This window comes from Stenella coeruleoalba (genome assembly GCF_951394435.1).
Source record: "Stenella coeruleoalba genome assembly, chromosome: X".
Lineage (NCBI taxonomy): Eukaryota > Metazoa > Chordata > Mammalia > Artiodactyla > Delphinidae > Stenella > Stenella coeruleoalba.
In genome coordinates, this window is record NC_137152.1 from 8,529,856 (window position 1) to 8,551,542 (window position 21,687).

Sequence of the window (21,687 nt, forward strand, 5' to 3'; positions counted from 1 at the left end):
TTGGATTGGAAGAATCAACATTGTGAAAATGACTCTACTACCCAAAGCAATCTATAGATTCAATGCAATCCCTATCAAACTACCACTGGCATTTTTCACAGAACTAGAACAAAAAATTTTGCAATTTGTATGGAAACACAAAAGACCCCGAATAGCCAAAGCAATCTTGAGAACAAAAAAAGGAACTGGAGGAATCAGGCTCCCTGACTTCAGACTATACTACAAAGCTACATTTATCAAGACGGTATGGTACTGGCACAAAAACAGAAAGATAGATCAATGGAACAGGATAGAAAGCCCAGAGATAAACCCACGCACATATGGACACCTTATCTTTGATAAAGGTGGCAGGAATGTACAGTGGAGAAAGGACAGCCTCTTCAATAAGTGGTGCTGGGAAAACTGGACAGGTACATGTAAAAGTATGAGATTAGATCACTCCCTAACACCATACACAAAAATAAGCTCAAAATGGATTAAAGACCTAAATGTAAGGCCAGAAACTATCAAACTCTTAGAGGAAAACATAGGCAGAACACTCTATGACATAAATTACAGCAAGATCCTTTCTGACCCACCTCCTAGAGTAATGGAAATAAAAACAAAAATAAACAAATGGGACCTAATGAAACTTTAAAGCTTTTGCACAGCAAAGGAAACCATAAACAAGACCAAAAGACAACCCTCAGAATGGGAGAAAATATTTGCAAATGAAGCAACCGACAAAGGATTAATCTCCAAAATTTACAAGCAGCTCATGCAGCTCAATAACAAAAAAACAAACAACCCAATCCAAAAATGGGCAGAAGACCTAAATAGACATTTCTCCAAAGAAGATATACAGACTGCCAACAAACACATGAAAGAATGCTCAACATCATTAATCATTAGAGAAATGCAAATCAAAACTACAATGAGATATCATCTCACACCAGTCAGAATGGCCATCACCAAAAAATCTAGAAACAATAAATGCTGGAGAGGGTGTGGAGAAAAGGGAACGCTCTTGCACTGCTGGTGGGAATGTGAATTGGTTCAGCCACTATGGAGAACAGTATGGAGGTTCCTTAAAAAACTACAAATAGAACTACCATATGACCCAGCAATCCCACTACTGGGCATATACCCTGAGAAAACCAAAATTCAAAAAGAGTCATGTACCAAAATGTTCACTGCAGCTCTATTTACAATAGCCCGGAGATGGAAACAACCTAAGTGCCCATCATCGGATGAATGGATAAAGAAGATGTGGCACATATACAATGGAATATTACTCAGCCATAAAAAGTAACGAAATTGAGCTATTTGTAATGAGGTGGATAGACCTAGAGTCTGTCATACAGAGTGAAGTAAGTCAGAAAGAAAAAGACAAATACCATATGCTAACACATATATATGGAATTTAAGAAAAAAAATGTCATGAAGAACCTAGGGGTAAGGCAGGAATAAAGATGCAGACCTCCTAGAGAACGGACTTGAGGTTATGGGGAGGGGGAAGGGTGAGCTGTGACAGGGCGAGAGAGTCATGGACATATACACACTAACAAATATAGTAAGGTAGATAGCTAGTGGGAAGCAGCCGCATGGCACAGGGATATTGGCTCGGTGCTTTGTGGCGGCCTGGAGGGGTGGGATAGGGAGGGTGGAAGGTAGGGAGACGCAAGGGGGAAGACATATGGGAACATATGTTTATGTGTGACTGATTCGCTTTGTTATAAAGCAGAAACTAACACACCATTGTGGAGCAATTATACCCCAATAAAGATGTTAAAAAAAAAAAAAACTGAGAATTGGGGGAGACAAAGGGAATTCTGGGATAAAACAGAGAATTGTGGGAGAGATTAAGAATTATGGGAAAAAACAAAGAATTGTGGGAAAGAGAGAACTGTGGGACAGAGTAGACAATTGTGGAAAAATAAGGAAATTCAGTGAATGCAGAGAATTGTGAAAGTGACAGGAACTGTGGGAGGCACTGGGACCTTATGAGAGAAAAGGAAATTGTGAGAAGGGAAAAGCATACAATTGTGAGAGAGAATAAATAACTGTGGGAGAGAATAGAGTGTTATGGGAGAAGAAACAATTGTGATAAATGTGGTAATATGGGAGAGAAGAAAAACTGTGGGAGAAATGGAGAATTGTGGGAAAGAACAGAGAACTGTGGGAGATGAGGAATTCTGTGAAAGAACAAAGAATTGTAGGAAAACAATTATGGGAGACACATGGAATTGTGGGAATGACAGGGAATTGTGGAAGAGAAGAGAGGATTGTGGGAGACCTGTGGAATTATGCGGGAAACCTGAGAATTGTGGGAGACGGGAACTGTAGGATAGAAAAGAGAATTGTGGGAAAAACAAGGAATTGTGGGAGTGACAGGGAATTGTGGGAGAGAATAGAAAATTGTGGGAGACACATGGAACTGTGGGAGTGACAGGGAATTGTGGGAGAGAACAGAGAATTATGCGAGGCACATAGAACTGTGGGACTGACAGGGAATTGTGTGAGAGAACAGAGAATTATGGGAGGCACATAGAACTGTGGGACTGACAGGGAATTGTGGGAAAAAACAGAGAACTGTGGGAGAAAAAGGGAACTGTGGGAGACAGGCGGAATTGAGGGAGAGAGAGAATTGTGGGAGTGACAGAGAACTGTGGAAAAGAGAGGACTGAGAGAATATAGAGAACTGTGGGAGTGAATAGAGTATGATGGAGGAGCAAGAACTGTGAGAGATAATGGGGTACTGCAAAAGAGAGTAAGGAATTATGAGAAAGACAGGAAATTTAGGAAACAGAATTGTGAGAGTGGAGAATTATGGGAAAGAATAGAGAATGGTTGGAGACACTGGGAATTCTGGAAGTGACAGGGAATTGGGGTTAAGAACAGAGAATTGTGGGAAAAACAAGGAGTTGTGGGAGAGATGAAAAATTGCAGTACAGAGTAGACAATTATGGGAAAAACAGGAAATTGAGTGAGTGCAGACAATTTTGAAAGTGACAGGGGAATTGTTGGAGGCATTGGGGCGCTGAGAAAGAACCATGACAAGGAAAAAATAGACAGTTGTGAGAGAAAATACGTTTTATGCGAGAAAAATTGTCATAAATAATGAGGTAACAGGGGACAAAAAAAGAACTGTGGGAGAAATGGAGAATTGTGGGAAAGAACAGAGGATTGTGGGAGACACATGGATCTATGGGAGTGACAGGGAATTGTGGGAGAACATGGAACTGTGGGAATGACAGGGAATTGTGGGAGAGAATAGAGAATTGTGGGAGACACATGGAACTATGGGAGTGACAGGGAATTGTGGGAGAACGTGGAACTGTGGGAGTGACAGGGAATTGTAGGAGAGAATAGAGAATTGTGGGAGACAAGGGGAACTATGGGAAAGACCAAAGAATTACGGGAGAGAATGGAGAGAAAGTAGAGAATTGTGGGAGTGAACAGAGTATGATGGAAGAGCAAAAACTGTGAGAGGTAATGGGGTACTGCAAAAGAGAATAAAGAATTATGAGAAAGACAGGAAATTTAGGAAACAGAATTGAGGGAGAGTGGAGAATTGTGGGAAAGAATAGAGAATTGTTGGAGACAGTGGGAATTCTGGGAAAGAAGAGAGAATTGTGGGGGACAGGAGGAATTCTGGGAGTGAGGGAATAATGGGAAAGAACAGAGAATTACGGGAGACACATGGATTTGTGGGAGGGACAGGGAATTACGGGAAAAAACAGAGAACTGTAGGAAAAAGAGAGAATTATGGGAGACAAGAGGACCTGTGGGAAAGGAGAATTATGGGAGACATGTGGAATTGTGGGAGTGACATGGAATTGTGGGAGAGAATAGAGAATTATAGGAGACATGTGGAATTATGGGAGAGATGGAGAACTCTGGGATAAAACAGAGAATTGTGGAATCCATGTGGAATTGTGGGAGTGACACAGAACTGTGGGAAAGAAAAGAGAATTGTGCATGAGACAGGGAATTGTGGGAATCACTTGCATTTCCATAAACTAATAATGAACTAGCAGCAAAAGAAATTAAGAAAACATTACCATTCACAACTGCAACATAAAGAATAAAATACCTAGGAATAAAGTCCCCAGGAAGTTGAAAGACCTGAACATTGAAAACTGGTTGACCAAAAAGTTCATTCGGGTTTTGCTGTAAGATGTTACAGAAAAACTGAACGAACTTTTTGGCCAACCGAATATATGATTTTTATTAAAGAAATCAAAGAAAACACAAATAAATGGAAGGATATTCTATGCTCATGGATTGGAAGGATTAATATTGTTGAAATGATCATACTAACCCAAAGCAATCTACACATTCAATGCAATCCATATCAAAATTCCAATGGCATTTCAGACTTCCCTGGCGGTCCAGTGGTTAAGACTCCACGCTTCCACTGCAGGGGGCACAGGTTCGATCCCTGGTAGGGGAAGTTCCGCATGCCACGTGGTGTGGCCAAAAAGAAAGAGAAAAAAAATCCAATGGCATGTTTTCACAGAAATAGAACAAACAATCCTAAAATTTGTATGGAACCACAAAAGACCCCATATAGCCAAAGCAGTCTTGGGAAAAAAGAATAAAGCCGGAGGCACTACAGAGTCTGATTTCAACTATATTACAAACCTACCATAATCAAAACAGTATGGTATTGGCATAAAAACAGACACATAGATCAATGGAATGGAATAGAGAGTCCAGAAATAAATCCATGCATACATGGCCAAATAATTTACAATAAAGGAGCCAAGAATACACAATGGGGAAAGGACAGTCTCTTCAATAAACGGTGTTGGGAAACTGCACAGCCACATGCAAAAGAATTGAACTGGACCACTATTATACACTATACACAAATATTAACTCAAAATGGATTAAAAACTTAAAAGTAAGACCTGAAACCATAAAACTCCTACTAGAAAACTCCTACAAGTTTACAAGGCAGTAACCTCCTTGACATTGGTCTTGGAGATGATTTTTTGGATTTGGCAACAAAAGTAAAAACAAACAAGTAGGACTACATCAGACTCAAAAGCTTCTGCACAGCAAAGGAAACTATCAACAAAATGAAAAGGAAACCTACTGAAGGGGAGAAAATATTTGTAAATCATATATCTGATAAGGCATTAATATCCAAAATATATGAAGAACTCAATAGCAAAAAACAAACAATCCAACTAAAAAATAGGAAGAGGAACTGAGTAGATATTTTTCCAAAGAAGATATATAGATAGCCAACAGGTACATAAAAATGTGCTCAAAATCTCTAATCATCAGGGAAATGCAAATAAACCCAGATGAGATATCACTTCACACCTGTTAGAATGACTACTGTCAAAAAGACAAGAAATGAGGATGAGCGTGTGGAGACAAGGAAGCTCTCGTGTGCTGTTGGTGGAAATGTACACTGATGTAGCAACTAAAGAAAAAAGCATGAAGTTTCCTCAAAAAGTAAAAATAGAACTACCACATGATCCAGCAATTCCACTTCTGGTTATTTATCCAAAGGAAATGAAGACACTAGCTTGAAAAGATGTACACACCCCCACGTTCATTAAAACATTATTTACAATAGCCAAGACATGGAAGCAAACTAACTGCCTATCAATGGATGAATGGATAAAGAAGATGTGGTATTTGTATACAGTGGAATATTACTCAGCCATAAAAAGAATGGAATCCTGTCATTTGTGACAACATGCAAAGACGTTGAGAGCTCTATACTAAGTGAAAGAAGTCAGACAGAGAAAGACAAATACCATGTGATCTCACTTATAGTAGAATCTTAAAAAAATGTACTCACAGATACAGAGAACAAATTAGTGATGCCAGAGGCTGGGGGTTGGGGGCGGGGTGAAATAGGTGAAGGTGGTCAAAAGATACAAACTTCCAGTTATAAAATAAGTAAGTCCTCAGGATGTCATATACAGCATGGCAACTGTACTTAATGGTACTGTGTTGTATATTTGAAAGTCACTAGTTGAGTAGATCTTAAAAGTTCTCATCACAAGACAAAATTTTGTAACTAAGTGTGTCATGGATCTTAACTAGACTTATTGTGGTAATCATTTCCCAGTATATACATATATCAAATCATTATGTTGTACACCTGAAACTAATATAACATACATCAACTATATCTCAATTAAGAAAACAATTAAAACAACCCCTCCACCACAAAAACTGTGGGAAAGGAATTATGGGAGAAGCAGAGAATTGTGGGAAAAGACAGATTGTGAGTGAGACAGGGAATTGAGGGAAAGAATAAAGAATTGTGGGAGGCATGGGGAATTCTGGGAAAGAACACAGAAATGTGGGAGACACAGGGAACTGTGGGAAAAAACAGAATTGGGGGGGAATTGGGGAAGAAATGGGGGAATTGTGAAAGAGGTCAGAATATTATCAGAGAACAGAGAATTGTGAGAGAGAATGGAGAATTGTGGAAGAGATGGGGAATTATAGGAGAAATGGAATTATGGGAAATGAGAATTGTGCAAGGGATGAGGAATTGTGAGAGCTCTGAGAACAAAAGCAACACTGTAAACGTAAGTAATTGCAGGTTTGGAAAGGAGACTAATTTTACCAGGACCAGTCATAAATTCTGTTTGTAACTCTAAAAGAGATTCAATTTTTTCCTCTCTGCTAAACCCTGGGTCTGACAGCAGCAGTTCATATCACATTACCATGGATTGGCAAACCCGTATACACTGCCTTGTATATGTGCGTGTACACATACTCACACATGCACATACTCACACACATATACACACACACAAATGCACACATACACATAAAAATAAATACATACATGTCTTGGAAACTTCATACATGAGCAGAAATAAACCTAATAAAATGGATGGGAAATTTTTAAAATATCCTAAAAAATAAAACAAAATGAAAAACTGATAGAAAATGAGACTGCCAGTCTGGGAATCCGACATATGAGTAATAGAAGTTACTTAAAAGAGAGAATGAAGAAAGAGGAGGGGAGCAAGTTATTAAGAAAATTAATAATATAAGATAATATCCCTAACATGAAGGATATCAGTATCCAGAATGAATGGTCCCTTCAGGTGCCAAGCCAGTGAAAGCAAAGAGGTCTATATCAAGGCACATCTTTTCAGGCCACTGGAAGAAAGAGACGATGTTAAAAATATTGAGGAAGAAAAAAAAGAAATGACATCTGATTTCTCAACACCAACAGTGGGAACTAGAAGATGATGAAGCAATCACTTAACAATTCTGAAAGAAATGTCTCTAAACCTAGAATTATATATCCAAGCTAGCAGTCAAGTGGGAGGGTAAAACGGACATTTTTTGATTTTCCAGACCTCAAAAACTGATGTGCTCCCAAAACAATGCAAAGAAGAATACACGGTATCCAAAAACCAGAGATCCAGCACAGGGCAGGAAAAGGTTGACAGCAAGTCCCAGGAAGACAATGGGCAGAAGTCATTTCCAAACAGTCTAGAACTGGGCAGTGACAGAGGTGAGGTGTTTATTCAAGAGTGAGGACCCAAGGGAAAAAAAAACCAAAAAAGGAAACATAAAGAGTAGTTGATATATTTGAATGCATTGAGAGGAGATTTACAATGCTGATGGGTAATCATTTAAAACTACACAAAGGGGAAAAACAAGGCAAGTATTAAATTCTAGTGGAAAAGTTATACAAGAAAAAATTTCATCATTGGTCATTACGAATATTTTTAGAGTCATAATAACATAAATACTAAACCGTGATTTATCCAAAATTGTTTATAACTATTGGCAGACGGGAGGGATGTGTTTGTGTGTGCATGTTGGTGTTAGCGTGTTACCTGGAATGTGGAGGGACAAACAAGACAAAACAATTCAGAGAGTGGAAATTGGGGTCGAAGGTGTCCTGCCAGTCTTCTCACCCACCTACCACTCTTCCTGTAACACGCGACGTTAGCAGCTCCTTCTCTATAAAGCATTCTTGTTACTTACACTTTCCCTTCCACCCACTTCCTGCACATCATCCTCACAATAGTCACTTCTTCCTTTTTGGCCAGGAATAGTCTGCACATACATATACTGACATGTAAATATTGTTACTTGTTTGCATGCCTGTCTCTTCAATTACCAAAGGCTTTTGCCCTTTTGGTGCCATGTGACCCTTTGGAATCTGGTGAAGTCTGTATCTTCTCAGAATAATATTTTTACATGCATAAAATAAAATACAAGAAATTACAAAAGAAACCAATTACAGTCGCTCCTCAGTATCCGAGGGGGCCTGGCTCCAGAACCCACCACGGATCCCCAAATTCGAAGAAGCTCACGTCCATAGGCAACCCTCCATATCCGCGGTTCAACCAATCCCAGATGGTGTAGTACTGTAGTATTTACTGGGGGGGAAAAAAAAACAAACAACCCTGCATACAAGTGGACATGTGCAGTTCAAGCCCCTGTTGTTCTAGGGTCTACTGTACGTTGAAATATAGTTATCAACATATTTTAAAAAACAGATTAGGCTAGGTTCCCCCAGGAAATATACACCAATGTAACAGAGTTTTTTTTAATGCTGTCTTGATCCAGTTTTGACGCTCTGGCTAGAGGCTGGTCAGTTCCCCGACTTCAGCATCTAAGCTCACACCCCCCAATCACCTCCCTTTCTGGGATGTCACACTCGGGGCCACTATCCACCTGCCCTTATCACCCCAGGGCCAGGTACCAAACAACTGGGGACAGCCCCTATGCTCCAGAGCCTGCTGAAATTATTCCAATTAGCCAATTCTAAACCTGCTTGCCCTGCTTTGCCCATCCCTTCTTATGGAAACCATAATAAAGGCTCATGCCCACAGTCCCCCTCTCTCCTCCTGCCTCGTGATCAACCCCAGCGCCTCCATGTGTGGCGCCCCACGGTGTGGTGTGTCCTCCATCTCTTGGGATCTGTGAGTATAATAAACTACCTTTTTAATGGTAGTTGTTTCCCAATCTGCCGGCCTCACCAAACCTAAATAACAATTACACGTATTAAAAAGGCTGAGACTCCACAAGATTTGTGCATACAAATGTTCTCATGGGGCTTCCCTGGTGGCGCAGTGGTTGAGAATCTGCCTGCCGATGCAGGGGACACGGGTTCGAGCCCTGGTCTGGGAGGATCCCACATGCCGCGGAGCAACTAGGCCCGTGAGCCACAACTACTGAGCCTGCGCGTCTGGAGCCTGTGCTCCGCAACAAGAGAGGCCGCGACAGTGAGAGGCCCGCGCACCGCAATGAAGAGTGGCCCCCGCTTGCCACAACTAGAGAAAGCCCTCGCACAGAAACGAAGACCCAACACAGCAAAAATAAATAAATTAATTAATAAACTCCTACCCCCAACATCTTAAAAAAAAAAGGTTCTCATGAACAGCTTCGAGAGAGTGATAGAAAGACAGGGCAAAAGGAGAAATGGAACTGTGATGCAGTCACAGTGGAAGCCTCAGCTGACCCTAGGAGCAGCTCTGAAGCTGGGATGGCCCTTCTGAGTTGTCGCGCTTGAGGCTAGGGGCCTGGGCTTAGGTACCCTTGCAGAGACGACTCAGAGGCAGCAACCTGTCCCCAGAGAGGGAATGTGATTTTGCTTGAAGCAGTTCTCTTAGGCAGAGGGCGATTCCTGGAAAGAGACTTCACAGATCCACTACGGTGATACAGAAAGACATATGCTTCTTATTAACACTTTAAAAAACAAGATAAACTTACTTTAATTTCAAAGTAGTGATGAATAGTATTTTGAGACAGAAATAACCATCATATGTGACATTATTTCTCTGTGAGTGCTGTCAGTGCCACATATAGCTAACACTACTAGGATTTGTTGCCTGCCTTCCTGAAGGAAAAAAAAATGCTAAATTTCTGTTACAGGCAAGTGAAAATACAAACCTTCAAATCCACACACCCAGTTAAGAAGGCCTGGGGAGCCGGGACCTTGTTTTGTTCATTTTTAGATCTCCAGAGTCGGCCACAGTTCTGCACACCTACTGATGTTTCTTGAGTCATTACTATAATTAAAACTGACGGGATACAATTTAAAAGATAGAAATTTTAAAACGAACTCTTCCAAAGCAACGCCTCCGCAGCCTAAAGCAGCTACAGCAGAGAACGTCACTCTACGGTAAGTCTCCGGTCCAGCCGAAGCTTCTCTCTGCCCGCTCTGGCCAGGAGGGGCGGGGCCGGGGAGGGACACTCGCACTTATAGGCCGAGGAAGGAGAGGGCGGGGCCTGCTCCTTCGTGATTGACGGAAGCCCTTCCCTTTCAGCCCGCGTGCCCGCCTTCCACGCGCCCGGAAGTTCCGCCTTCGGAAGAGGAAGTAGCGGCGCGCAAGAGAGCCTGCAGTGACCGGGGCAACCTGCGGTGACCGAGCGAGGGGAAGGAGGTGCCGGCGGGTCGCTGCCACTCCGCGCCGGAGTTGGCGGTTAGAGGCGGGGCCGGAGCCCGGGACCGGAGTCAGGTGCGGAGGGGCGGGCTGGCTGAGGCCGTGGGGGTCTGAGATCCTGGGATTCGACGGTAGCACGCGCGGGGACCGTGCCAGGAAGACTCTGGCCGCGCCTTGCCCTCTACTGTCCTTTTCTTCCTTCCTCTAATCTTTTTTTCTACGCCATACCCTTCCCAGACTCCCAGACCCTCGCTGAGCTCCAGGGCCGGGGGTCTAATCTGGACTCAGTGGGCTTCCTTTCTCCCATCGGATCACCACCTAGAACCCCCTTCTCCCCAACCCCGGGCCTACACCCCCTCGCTGTGACATGACTTCTCAGGGACCTCCTCACGTCACCGCCAAAATCCGCACACCCTTAGAAACGTGTCCCCAAAGGTGGTGTAGATTTCACACTAGTATTTCCCAAAGTGGGTGATATGCTAAAGCTCCACTTCGAGGGCGAAGTGGAGGGCGAAGTGGCGTCCCTGCCCAGCACATTTCCATAAGGGTGACGAGGAGGAGAAACAAGCGTTGGCCAGATTAAGAACACTAAGGGGGCTTCCTTGGTGGCGTAGTGCTTGAGAGTCCGCCTGCCGATGCAGGGGACACGGGTTCGTGCCCCGGTTCGGGAAGATCCCACATGCCGCGGAGCGGCTGGGCCCGTGAGCCATGACCGCTGAGCCTGCGCGTCCGGTGCCTGTGCTCCGCAACGGGAGAGGCCGCAACAGTGAGAGGCCCGCGTAGCGGGGGAAAAAAAACCCAAAAAACACTAAGGGAGTAGTTGGAGCCCAGGCATCAGCATTAATCTATCTCTTTGCTCTGGCACCTGTGAATTTAGACTTGCTTGGATTCAACACTGCGATTCCAACCATGGGTTTGTCTGTATCTACCCCTGATGTTGCAGTTCAGACGTCAGATCATCAGACAGCAGCCCCGCCTTCGGGATGCCCAATGCATGAAGGGAAAATGAAAGGTAATCTACCCTTTGTCTAGGAAATAAAAACGAGAATTCTCAAAAGAATCCTCAGGAGACAGTACAGCATGCTGGTGAGGCGCCTAGGCCTGGGAGTGAGGCGACCTGGGTTCACTCCTTAGGTTGTTACTTACAAGTATGTGACTGTAGACAAGTTACTTCTCTAAGTCTCCACCCATCCTCTGTAAGCCGAGGATATAATAACGATATTTCACAGGGTTAGTGTGATGATGGAGATAGTGCATGAGAGTGTAGGGATTCTTCCCATACATCAGCCCCCACCCCCAGAGTTTGCCATTGTCTACTTCAGCGGTTCTCCCCCCCTCACCCTGCAGGACACCTGGCAACGCCTGGAGGCATTTTTGCTTTGTCATAACTGAGAGAAGAGGGTGTGTCTAATGAGTAGAAGCCAGGAGTTCTGCTAAACATCCTGCAATGCACAGTGCAGCCCTTAAAACAGGCCCCAAATGTCAAGAGTGCCCAGGCTGAGAAACCCTGGTCTAGATCTCGCTGTCTTTCTTTACTAAGACAGCTTTACTCCTCCATCCGTTGGAGTACTCTCTGTGTAAAACTAAGGCATTGCCGGGACTTCCCTGGCAGTCCCAGTGGTTAAGACTTCGCCTTCCAATGCAGGGGGTGCGGGTTTGATCCCTGGTCGGGAGCTAAGATCCCACATGCCTCGCGGCCAAAAAACCAAAACATAGGGCTTCCCTGGTGGCGCAGTGGTTGAGAGTCCGGCTGCCGATGCAGGGGACACGGGTTCGTGCCCCGGTCCGGGAAGATCCCACGTGCCGCGGAGCGGCTGGGCCCGTGAGCCATGGCCGCTGAGCCTGCGCGTCCGGAGCCTATGCTCCACAACGGGAGAGGCCACAACAGTGAGAGGCCCGCATACTGCAAAAAAAAAAAAAAAAAAAAAAAAAACCAAAACATAAAACAGAAGCAATATTGTAACAAATTCAATAAAGACTTTAAAAATGGCCCACATCGGGCTTCCCTGGTGGCGCAGTGGTTGGGAGTCCGCCTGCCGATGCGGGGGACGCGGGTTCGTGCTCCGGTCTGAGAGGGTCCCATGTGCCGCGGAGCGGCTGGGCCCGTGGGCTGTGGCCACTGGGCCTGCGCATCCGGAGCCTGTGCTCTGCGGCGGGAGAGGCCGCAGCAGTGAGAGGCCCGCGTACAGCAAAAAGAAAAAAAATGGTCCGTCTTAAAAAAAAAAGTCATTGTATGATGGACTTGCTGTTCATTTTTTAAGTGCAAAGGGGAGAATGGAAATGCTTTCATTTTTAATCGGTCCACCTTCCGCTTTAGATTGTCCATGTAAAAGTATGGCCTGAATTCACCTGACGTGTGACTTCTTGTTTTAAGACGTGAGGGCAAGAAGCAGTGTTGCATGCTTACTGAGTGCTGACACTCCCTTGTTATAACAGTTACAGCTTTTATATAACAGTTATAGCTGTTCATTCCCTCCGTCAGTCAGCAAGGATTTGCTCCCTGCCCACTCTGTGCCAGGCACTGATGGGTTTTGTGCGTTTGCTTTTGCACTGAGAGAACAGCAGTGTCCGAAACAGACAAAAATCCTTTGCCTAGTGGAGTTTACATTCTCATCCTCATAATCCTGCATGGTAGGTTTTCCCCCTGTTTTATAGTTAAGGAAACTTTCAAGTCACACAGCTAGTAAATGGCAAAGCCAGTGAAAATTCTGGGACCTTGGATAAGGACCAGTCCAGTGCTCTTCTGGGCTTTCTTCATACAGGAAAGAATGGAGGCAGACTTGGACGAAACAGGTGTGTGCCTGCTCTGAGCATCCCCAGGAAATCACAGAGCCCTGTGTACGGTTTGATTTCATTCGCTGTGTATCCAGGAGAGCCGTCAGCTGAATTTGCATTAGGAAAGAATGTAGGTATCTGTAGGAGATCGAAGGGGCTAGTGGTTATATAATACGAAAAATGTAAACAGGATTTTCTCTGCAACACCCAGCTGGGACCAGTGGCCCAGAGAAGATTGGCACTTGGAATGGTGGCGAGGAGAGGAGATGGAACAAGTCTCCCTCTACCCCTCAGGAGACAGCTGTACAGGGTCCTAGGGAATGAGGGTCTGGGAGGAGAAGCAGAGGAAAGGAAGTGAAAGGAAACATCTTTTTTCGTGTAGGGCACCCAGCATTCAGTGTATTCCTGGTGCCAACTGCTGCTGCTTAAGATAAGGGTTCCTTTACACAAGCGCTGTCTTCCTGGGCCGTAGCTCTCCCAATGCCTGCCCCCCACCTCCTGAGTCTACACCGCCTTCTGGGTCCGCACACTCGCTTCCAACAGTACCCAGGATCCTTGGGCACTCACTACCCTGCCCGCTGCTGTTCTTGCAGCTGGAGAGCTTTCCTCTTAAGTGGCATCTGGATCCTACGTGGATTGTGGAACGTTTTCTTTCATGTGTGCCCTTGCTTGATAAACTTGCTATCTGCTGACAGGGAATAGAACCTCGGCCAAGTGCTAATTTTCTGTGCCCTGTTTTAGTCCTGGAGCAACGCACAAGCAGAGTGGCATTCTTTTCTCCAGTAGCCTTTCTGAAGGCTCCTCTGCTCATTTTTTATCTCCTGTCCCCAGTCCCTGAGAGAAGGCCTCAGTAATGAAAGCCTGGCCTCCTGTGTCCCGGTTGGGGTTGGATCTTGTCTGGAATTTGGGAACAGAAAATCAGGGAGACCCAGTCACATGTGGCCCCCGGCCCCACGGAGGTTCCTCTGTAGCAGCTCACAGCAGCTACCTTCCACCCCTTACTAAAACCCTGGTGTGGGCAGTAGCTTCTCTTGCAAATGCTGAGGCTTTGGGGTTTATTTTTACTAGGGGAATGACACAGTAAGCCAATGGGTACCCCTTTCTCTTTCAAGGGGCAGGTAAATTTATCGAACCTTTTGCTGGTCTTTAGGATGTTAGAATGTTGACTAGCTTAACTCCTGGCAGCTGTGAACAGTAGCAACCTGGCTTTGCCTGTGCTGGTGGGTCATTAGTCAAACATTCAGCTCTTTGGGCCCAGGATGAGAGAGGCAGATGTCCTGCCTTTGTGGTGACACTGTTTTTACCCTTCAACTATTTCAGGCAGTGCAGTGCGTGCCGAGCCATCTGACCCAACCTGTGGGAGCAAAACGGACTCTGTGCCTGCGCACCAAGAACGCGCGTACGAGTACGTGCAGTGTCCCGTCACCGGCGCGATGGCTGAGAATAAGGAGAACCTAGATCCTTCTAACCTGGTAATCCGCGCCCGGCCCCTCTTCCTAAAGTTTTTATGCAGAGATGCTTTTACAGACTCCAAGACAAACTGCTAGGATTGATTCTTCTGTCCTTTGAAAACAGAGAAGTCTGATATTCCATCCACAGTGAAAATCTAGAATGTGTCACTAAGTGTAGTTTCAGAGAGCACCTGAGAAAGCAAAGGGCCATCCCGAAGCCCCAGAGTGGGCTGACCAGGAATAAGCCAGGCCAGAGGACATTGCCTTTTGGGATAGAGTTTTAGGAGGGCAGGAAATTCAGTTAGGAGCACAGCTAGAATTCGGAGGTGTTCGTGGTCTGGGGAAACCTCGTAGGCACGCTGCAAGATTGGGGCGCCTCTTAAGGCACACCTGGGTGCCAGCCTGTACGGCAGTGACAAGGGTGGTGCAGTGTCACGTGGCAGCCAGCAGTGGAATGCCGTCGAGACAGCAGTGGTGTGCTGCTGTCTGTCTGTCTATAAATACACACATACAAACACACATGTATATACAGAGCCCCACCTTCTCTCTTCCAGGAATTTGTAGCAGTTCCTGCCCATCATGGTATTAGTTTTTACTTTTTAATCCTTGAGGAGAAAGAGACCAAATTTTTAAGTACAGCGTGCATTTACCATTTATGAGAACTCAAAACAACGAGGAGAAACAGCCAGATGACCTGAGAGTCTGCAACTTTGATGTCGCTGGTCTAATAGGGAACCTGTGCTGTGTTCGTGATGCCTTGCTTTCTAGGAAGTAGTTCATTATATTGTTTCAACTTTATATCTCTAACCTTTTTTTAAAAAACCCACTTATTTTATTTAGATGCCACCACCTAATCAGACGCCAGCCCCCGATCAGCCGTTTGCACTATCTACTGTGAGACAGGAGTCATCTATTCCGAGGGCAGATTCAGATAAAAAGTGGGTTTATCCTTCCGAACAGATGTTCTGGAATGCGATGTTAAGGAAAGGGTGAGTGAGTAAGCACATTACTGAGGGTATAAATTTGCTCGTGAATCTAACGTCTTTCACATTTAATGCTTAGATGAATCAAATGTGAAAGAGGTTTTTAATCCCCCAGACGTACAGTAAATGTTTATAATAATCAACTGATTTTTCAGACTCATCAGAATATAAGTGCAAGGCCAATGTATTAGGATTCTCCAGAGAAACAGACCTAACAGGATGTGTATGTCTTTCTATACATATAGAGAGATTAGTGATAAGGAATTGACTCACAGTTATGAAGGCTGAGAAGTCCTACAATCTGCTCGGCAGGCTGGAGACACAGGAGGGCCGATGTTTCAGTTCAAGTCCTAAGGCAGGAAAAAAACCGATGTCCCTGTTGGAAAGCAGGTGGGCAGAAGGAATTCCCTTTTACTGGCAGAGGCTCAGCCTCTTTGTTCTGTTTCAGCCTTCAGCTATTAGATCTGGGCACTCTCTGCCCATTTAAATGTTAATCTCATCGTAAAATTAACCCATCATAGCCAGTAATAGTTTAAAAAAAAAAAAGGTAACACTACTATATAAAATACTTGGGAAAGGTAGGGAATCCGTGATGCCAATTGAAAAAGTGTCACCTTAAAAATAGATGGATCCTTGATATCTGGGTAAATCTGATTTTTGGTGACTCAATGAAATGAATACATGGCATTCTCAGTAATATTTGTCAAGTTTTACCAAAATGTTCTTTCCTAGGTGGACATGGAAGGATGAGGATATTAGTCAGAAAGACATGTATAATATCATTAGAATTCACAACCAGAACAATGAGCAGGCCTGGAAGGAAATTTTGAAGTGGGAAGCCCTTCACGCTACGTAAGTCTGTTTGAAGTCTTAAAAAACATCCTTCCGGCATCTTCCTAATGTCATTGCCACTTTCTATGAAAAGAAATAGAGAAGCATTTTATTCAAACAATGTGCTATTCTGATAAAACATTTTAGGTAGTGGGCCTGTTCCAGACCACCCCGCTCGGCCATGTGAAATGGCAACTAGTTAATTATGCTCGTGGGTTTGGTGAGTCCCAAGTACAGAAGGGACAGAGCAGGGATGGCTCGTCTCTGCTCCCTGATGCATGGGGTCTCAGCCACCGAGACCCAGGGGTCAGGGGTGGCTTTGACAGCCGTGGGCTGGCATCTTCTGGTAAGTGATACCAGCTGTCGGCCGGGACACTTGCCCGTGGCCTCTAAATGTGGCTGCTTTGGCTTCTTCACACCATGGTGGCTGGGTTCCCAGAGCTAGAGTTCCAGAAAGCGGCAGGGAAGCTGCCTCTCCTTTGATGACCGCCTGCCCAGATTCAAGGGGAGGGGCCGTAGACGGCAGCTCTCAACAGGAGTGTCAGAGTCCACTGCAAGCAGAGCATGGGGGTTGGGAGATTCTAAAATGCTCTCTGCCCACAGGGAGCTGGGAAAACCAGTTTTGTTTGTTCACTCAGCAGCGTTTATTGACTCCCCATTAGGAGCAGACATCAAGAGGCATCTTTGCACACGGCCCTTTTTCTCAGGGAGACTAACCAAATGCAGTTGTGAGCTAGTGGCGATGGGCCATCAGTCTCTTCAGGGCCGCGGTCCTCATGCCGTAGCTGCATCAGCATCACCTGCGGGTTTGTTAAAATACCGAGCGCTGGGCCTCACCCCTAGGGTTTGTGATTCAGTCAGTCTGGGGTGAGGCCCAAACTTAGCATTTCCAGAATGATGGCGGTTTGAGGGCTCCCCCGGAGAAGCGTGGGGCGGAGGCTGGAGTCTCCACGGAGCCAGATTTGACCATGGTCGGTGGCTAATATTTTTAATTCATGGCAAAATGCGAGTGATTAATTTCTTGGGTAAAATCCACGTAATGATTTTTAAGGTGCTGTTTGTTTTTTCATGCTTGGACTCTGAAGTTCATTAGTCACTCCCTGGGTGTCACTTGGCCACGCTTCCCCTCTCAGTTCCCCGGGATAGGCAGGCGTCATCCTCCTGGCTGGCTCGTGACGGGGGCTCCGAATGTCTGCAGCCACTTGTGCTGAAAGTGTGCTGTCGTTAGAGCCGAGAAGGGAAGGAGCTCGGCTAGTCCTCGCCTGGGGGCCCGTCACACTCGGGGTGCTTTGCTCCCTCCCAGTTCATTAGAGAGACCCGCCCAGGCCGAAACCTGTCTCAACAATGACAGCAGCTGCCCAGACAGGTGGCCTCCGGGAGCTCCCCCTCCCTCCACAGGGGCCGCTGCCGTGTGCCTCGTGCTAGGCCTACCGTGACCCCCCAGTGCCGGCGCGCGGGCCGGCGGGCACCTGGGACGTCCAAGCCCAGGGTCTGCCCAGAGGCTGAGTGGACTGTCTAGGCAGAACCTTGCCCTCCGTCAGCTTGTATGCAGTTACTTAAAGAGATGGTTCCAACACTGATGACATTAGTTCCTAGGGAATCAGCCAGCAGTTTTCCTTCCTCATGAAGGCTGTTTATTGGTTTCAAATGAGAGAAGAGTATAGGATTTTCGTATATTCATCTGAAAACACCCCAGCTGCTCCTCGTGAAAGCGAAGCGCGCTGCCCGATGCCCCACGCTTCCCTTCCTGAGAGTGTCCCCCGCCCCATGTGGAGAGGCCCTGTCTCCTCACTCCTGCCAAGAGCAGTGCAGATGTATGGCGCGAAAGGCGGGGAGTAAAACGTACTTGATCCAGAAGCACAGCACAGACTTTTTAACGAATAGGGCTATTTCTTTGAATTTTTTCGAAGTTACCTTTCTCTGTAAATGTGGTATTATGTAAAATGCCTACAGAAAAATGTGTATCATTGAGAAACTGCAACACCCTCTTTTTCAAGGGAAAGAAAATATTTTAATAGAGTTTTCTTCCTTGGGAATTTCTAGGGAGTGTCCTTGTGGGCCATCACTGATCCGGTTTGGAGGGAAAGCGAAAGAGTATTCACCAAGGGCGAGAATTCGTTCCTGGATGGGGTGAGTGTCAGTGCAGACATGTTCTTTTCTGTTCCTCAGGTCAGGGTCTGCTTTCTCTTGGCAGCAAAACCAGACAGTGGAAGAACAGTGGTGCTAACTTCCAAAACGTCACCGGCGCCCAGCCGTAGACCTGCGCTCCCGCAGGGCGGCCGCTGGCGGGCGGATTGCTCAGGGCGCCGCGGGCTGCTTCCTGTCTAATTCTTACAGGATTGAACCAAGCCATCTTCTGTGTTCTCGCAGCTGTCCCCTCCTCCTCCCGCGCTCCATCTCTGTCCGCCTGTGCAGTCAGCGCTCCTCTTGTAGTCGGATTTGCAGCTCACACCCGCATTTCTGCAGGACCTCAGCTGACCTCCCAGGCCTGGGCGTCTTTCCGCCGTTGACCTTATTCCCTTGCAGCAGATAAGCTGTCCTCTGACCGGGGCTCCTCCGGCCCTCCAGCCCCACCAGCCTTCAGCGCTGTGGACTGTTCTGACCTCCGAGTCTCACCTCCCCTTAGACGTGGACTCCGAGAGCAGGCCTCCCCACGCGCGGCCTCACCGCCTTGCTCACCGCCTAAACCCGAGCTGAACACCCCACCAGCGTTTTAACCCCCGCCGCCATGTTTTCATTCCAGGTACGAGCTGCCTTTTGACAGGCACGACTGGATCGTCAACCGTTGCGGGACAGAAGTCAGATACGTCATTGACTACTACGATGGTGGCGAGGTCAACCACGACTACCAGTTCACCATCTTGGACGTCCGGCCGGCTCTGGATTCGCTCTCGGCCGTGTGGGACAGGGTGAAGGTCTCCTGGTGGCGCTGGACTTCCTAACCACTGCTTTGTCAGACATGGGAATATATAAACTATTTTTTTTTTCTGAGCAATACATTAAACTACTTTCCCCAAACTGAATTGCACTCCTGATATAATGGGAGTGTCAAGGGGGTCATCACACCTTACATGTCACTTAGCAGAGGGCACTCTGCACGTGCTCTTCTGAGCTCTGTTTCCACCTTGCAGTTGATACTGCATCATTTTAAGTCGTCTTCCCATTTAGAGAAGTGGGAAGCACTCCCTGTAGCATTGCCTGTGTATTTAATCTAGAAAAGTCTGAACAACCTCCGAGAAAGACCTTTGCTTAAAATATGAAGAGAGCTGCTTTTTTCCTCCCTGTTTTCTCTTACATACTGACACGTAGATCTGAAAGCCCATGGGATGCTCAGGAGCTCTGACCTGGTCCAGTGTTTCAATTAAAAGTGTTCTGTTACGCTTTTTAAAAAGTCACCAACATTTCTAAAGTCCCTGCGATCCAGTAGTGAGCCCTGAGGGAAATGCGGTCACACACTGGAAATGCGCTCAGCCAGACTGAAGTGTGTCTGGCTCTGCACATCTTCGCTTCTGTGACTTTTTCACACTGGACCTTGATCTAGAATAATTTCAGCTCCCCCATGACTTGATGATGCACGTGCATTGGAGTATATGTTTTAACTTTTTAAATATTTTTGTTTTAATTCCAATTGTTCTGATATGTACCTGTGCCCGCCCCCCGCAAGCGGGCCTCACTGTACTGGCATTTGACAACTTAATCCCACCCTTGAGTCCCATTCCTTCCCCTGCCTGAAGCCCTTCTCTGCTTGGCCTCATCTGAACCATGAAGGTCTGGCTGAAGTCGCAGTGCTGGGGACAGTCCCACTCTAAAACACGATTATATTTTGTCCACTGTTGTTAGAATTCACAAGGAGAATGTTTTTCCCAGATGTAGAATGGTTGCACCAACTCACTGTCTCCGTTCACATTTGTTTTTTTAAGGGAGCTCTAAGTTTGCCATTGAAATTCTTTATACCAGTAAAATCCATACACTGGTTGTTCAACTCACAGCAGCATGTTACAGATGACTGTTGGTGGTTGTTTTGGGTTTTTTTTTAAAGTATTAATAATATGAACTCCTTTCATTTGAGTGCTGTAGTGTTAAATTAGTAGATGGACTTAGCAGTTTGGAGTGATCCATTTGGTATGAATTTCATTTGTTGTGTCTCTTTTGTGTGGAGTTTTAAAAATCCAACAACCCTAAACTCTTCTACATTTCAAAATACTTGTGTGTTTTCAAAGAAAATAAAGCTGATAGTTAACAGGTTTTGAAAATCTTTTAAGAGTAACTTTACACTTATTTCATCAGACAGATGAACTATTTCTAATCTGAGGAAAATAATTACTGTTGGCATGTGTTTTGGTCCTAAGTGTCATTGAGTAAGCATAGGTTAAGGCATTATTATGAGAAACCACGTATTGTAACTGGAAACTGAAAATTGAGCCGCAGGCAGGGAATCACCCCTTTTATAGGGTTCTAGTATTTCTTGAGAAAAACCACCTCTGAAGTAAACTGTCAGGTGAACCTGATGACAAGATCATGTTTGTACACCATTACTCCACTCCGAGAGAAGACTAGAATCCTGGATATGAGAGCTGCTTGGTGTCCAAATTATACTTGATTGTATCCAGGGATCAATACTTCTCTGCTCTGATAGGGGATTTCATTTATAACTTGAAATCAGTTTGGATATTCTCCAGGGTTTTAAACTAAGTCTTCAGTCGTAGACTCTTCAGAATCAGAACAAACTACTGCATCTAAGGCTAAGGATTAGCAAACGAGGTGAGGGTTTAAACTGGGGCTGCAGATGAAAATGCAGCAGTATGCCTAGTGGATAAAGAAAACGTGAGGGAGATGACTAGTGTTCAGCCATGATAAGGAATAAGATCTTGCCATTTGCAACAGCATGGCAGGACCTTGAGAGCGTTATGCCACGTGGAATGTCAGACCCGGAAAGACAAATACCATATGATCTCCCTTATATGCGGAATCCCAAACGGCCACAAGCACCCAAAATCCGGAGCTCGTAGGTAGGACGTTGACATTGATGTTGGCGCTTGCCCGAGTGCGGGGCGGGTCTCCAGTTACAAAGCAGATAAGCACAAAGTGCAGCGTGGGGACTATAGTTAGTAAAACTGTAGTGCATATTTGAAAGTTGCTAAGAGAGTAGATAACTAAAGTCACCACAAGAAAGGAAAAGAAAATTTCTAAGGTGATAGGTGTTAACGCCTTCTTGTGATGATCATTGTACAACATATACAGATATCGAACCATCATGTTGTACGCCTGAAA

At 45.5% G+C, this 21,687-nt stretch overlaps 2 protein-coding genes across 4 annotated transcripts in view; one reads left to right on the forward strand and one right to left on the reverse strand.

Annotated features, from left to right (window-relative positions):
* The window catches only part of MID1 (midline 1), a 654,655-nt gene extending 644,561 nt beyond the window's left edge, over nt 1-10,094 (reverse strand). For all 3 annotated transcript variants that reach the window (XM_079911574.1, XM_079911575.1, XM_079911571.1), the window contains exon 1: nt 9,883-10,094. The gene's annotated coding sequence lies outside the window, so the exon portion shown is untranslated. The remainder of the gene's footprint in view (nt 1-9,882) is intronic.
* A 260-nt stretch (nt 10,095-10,354) lies between these two features.
* HCCS (holocytochrome c synthase) lies at nt 10,355-20,654 on the forward strand. The gene is made up of 7 exons (XM_079910905.1): nt 10,355-10,451; nt 11,254-11,388; nt 14,472-14,623; nt 15,443-15,591; nt 16,318-16,437; nt 18,460-18,546; nt 19,160-20,654. The coding sequence occupies exons 2-7, from the start codon at nt 11,286-11,288 to the stop codon at nt 19,356-19,358; spliced, it is 810 nt and encodes a 269-aa protein (XP_079767031.1). The 5' UTR covers nt 10,355-10,451; nt 11,254-11,285; the 3' UTR covers nt 19,359-20,654.
* Nucleotides 20,655-21,687: the final 1,033 nt, after the last annotated feature.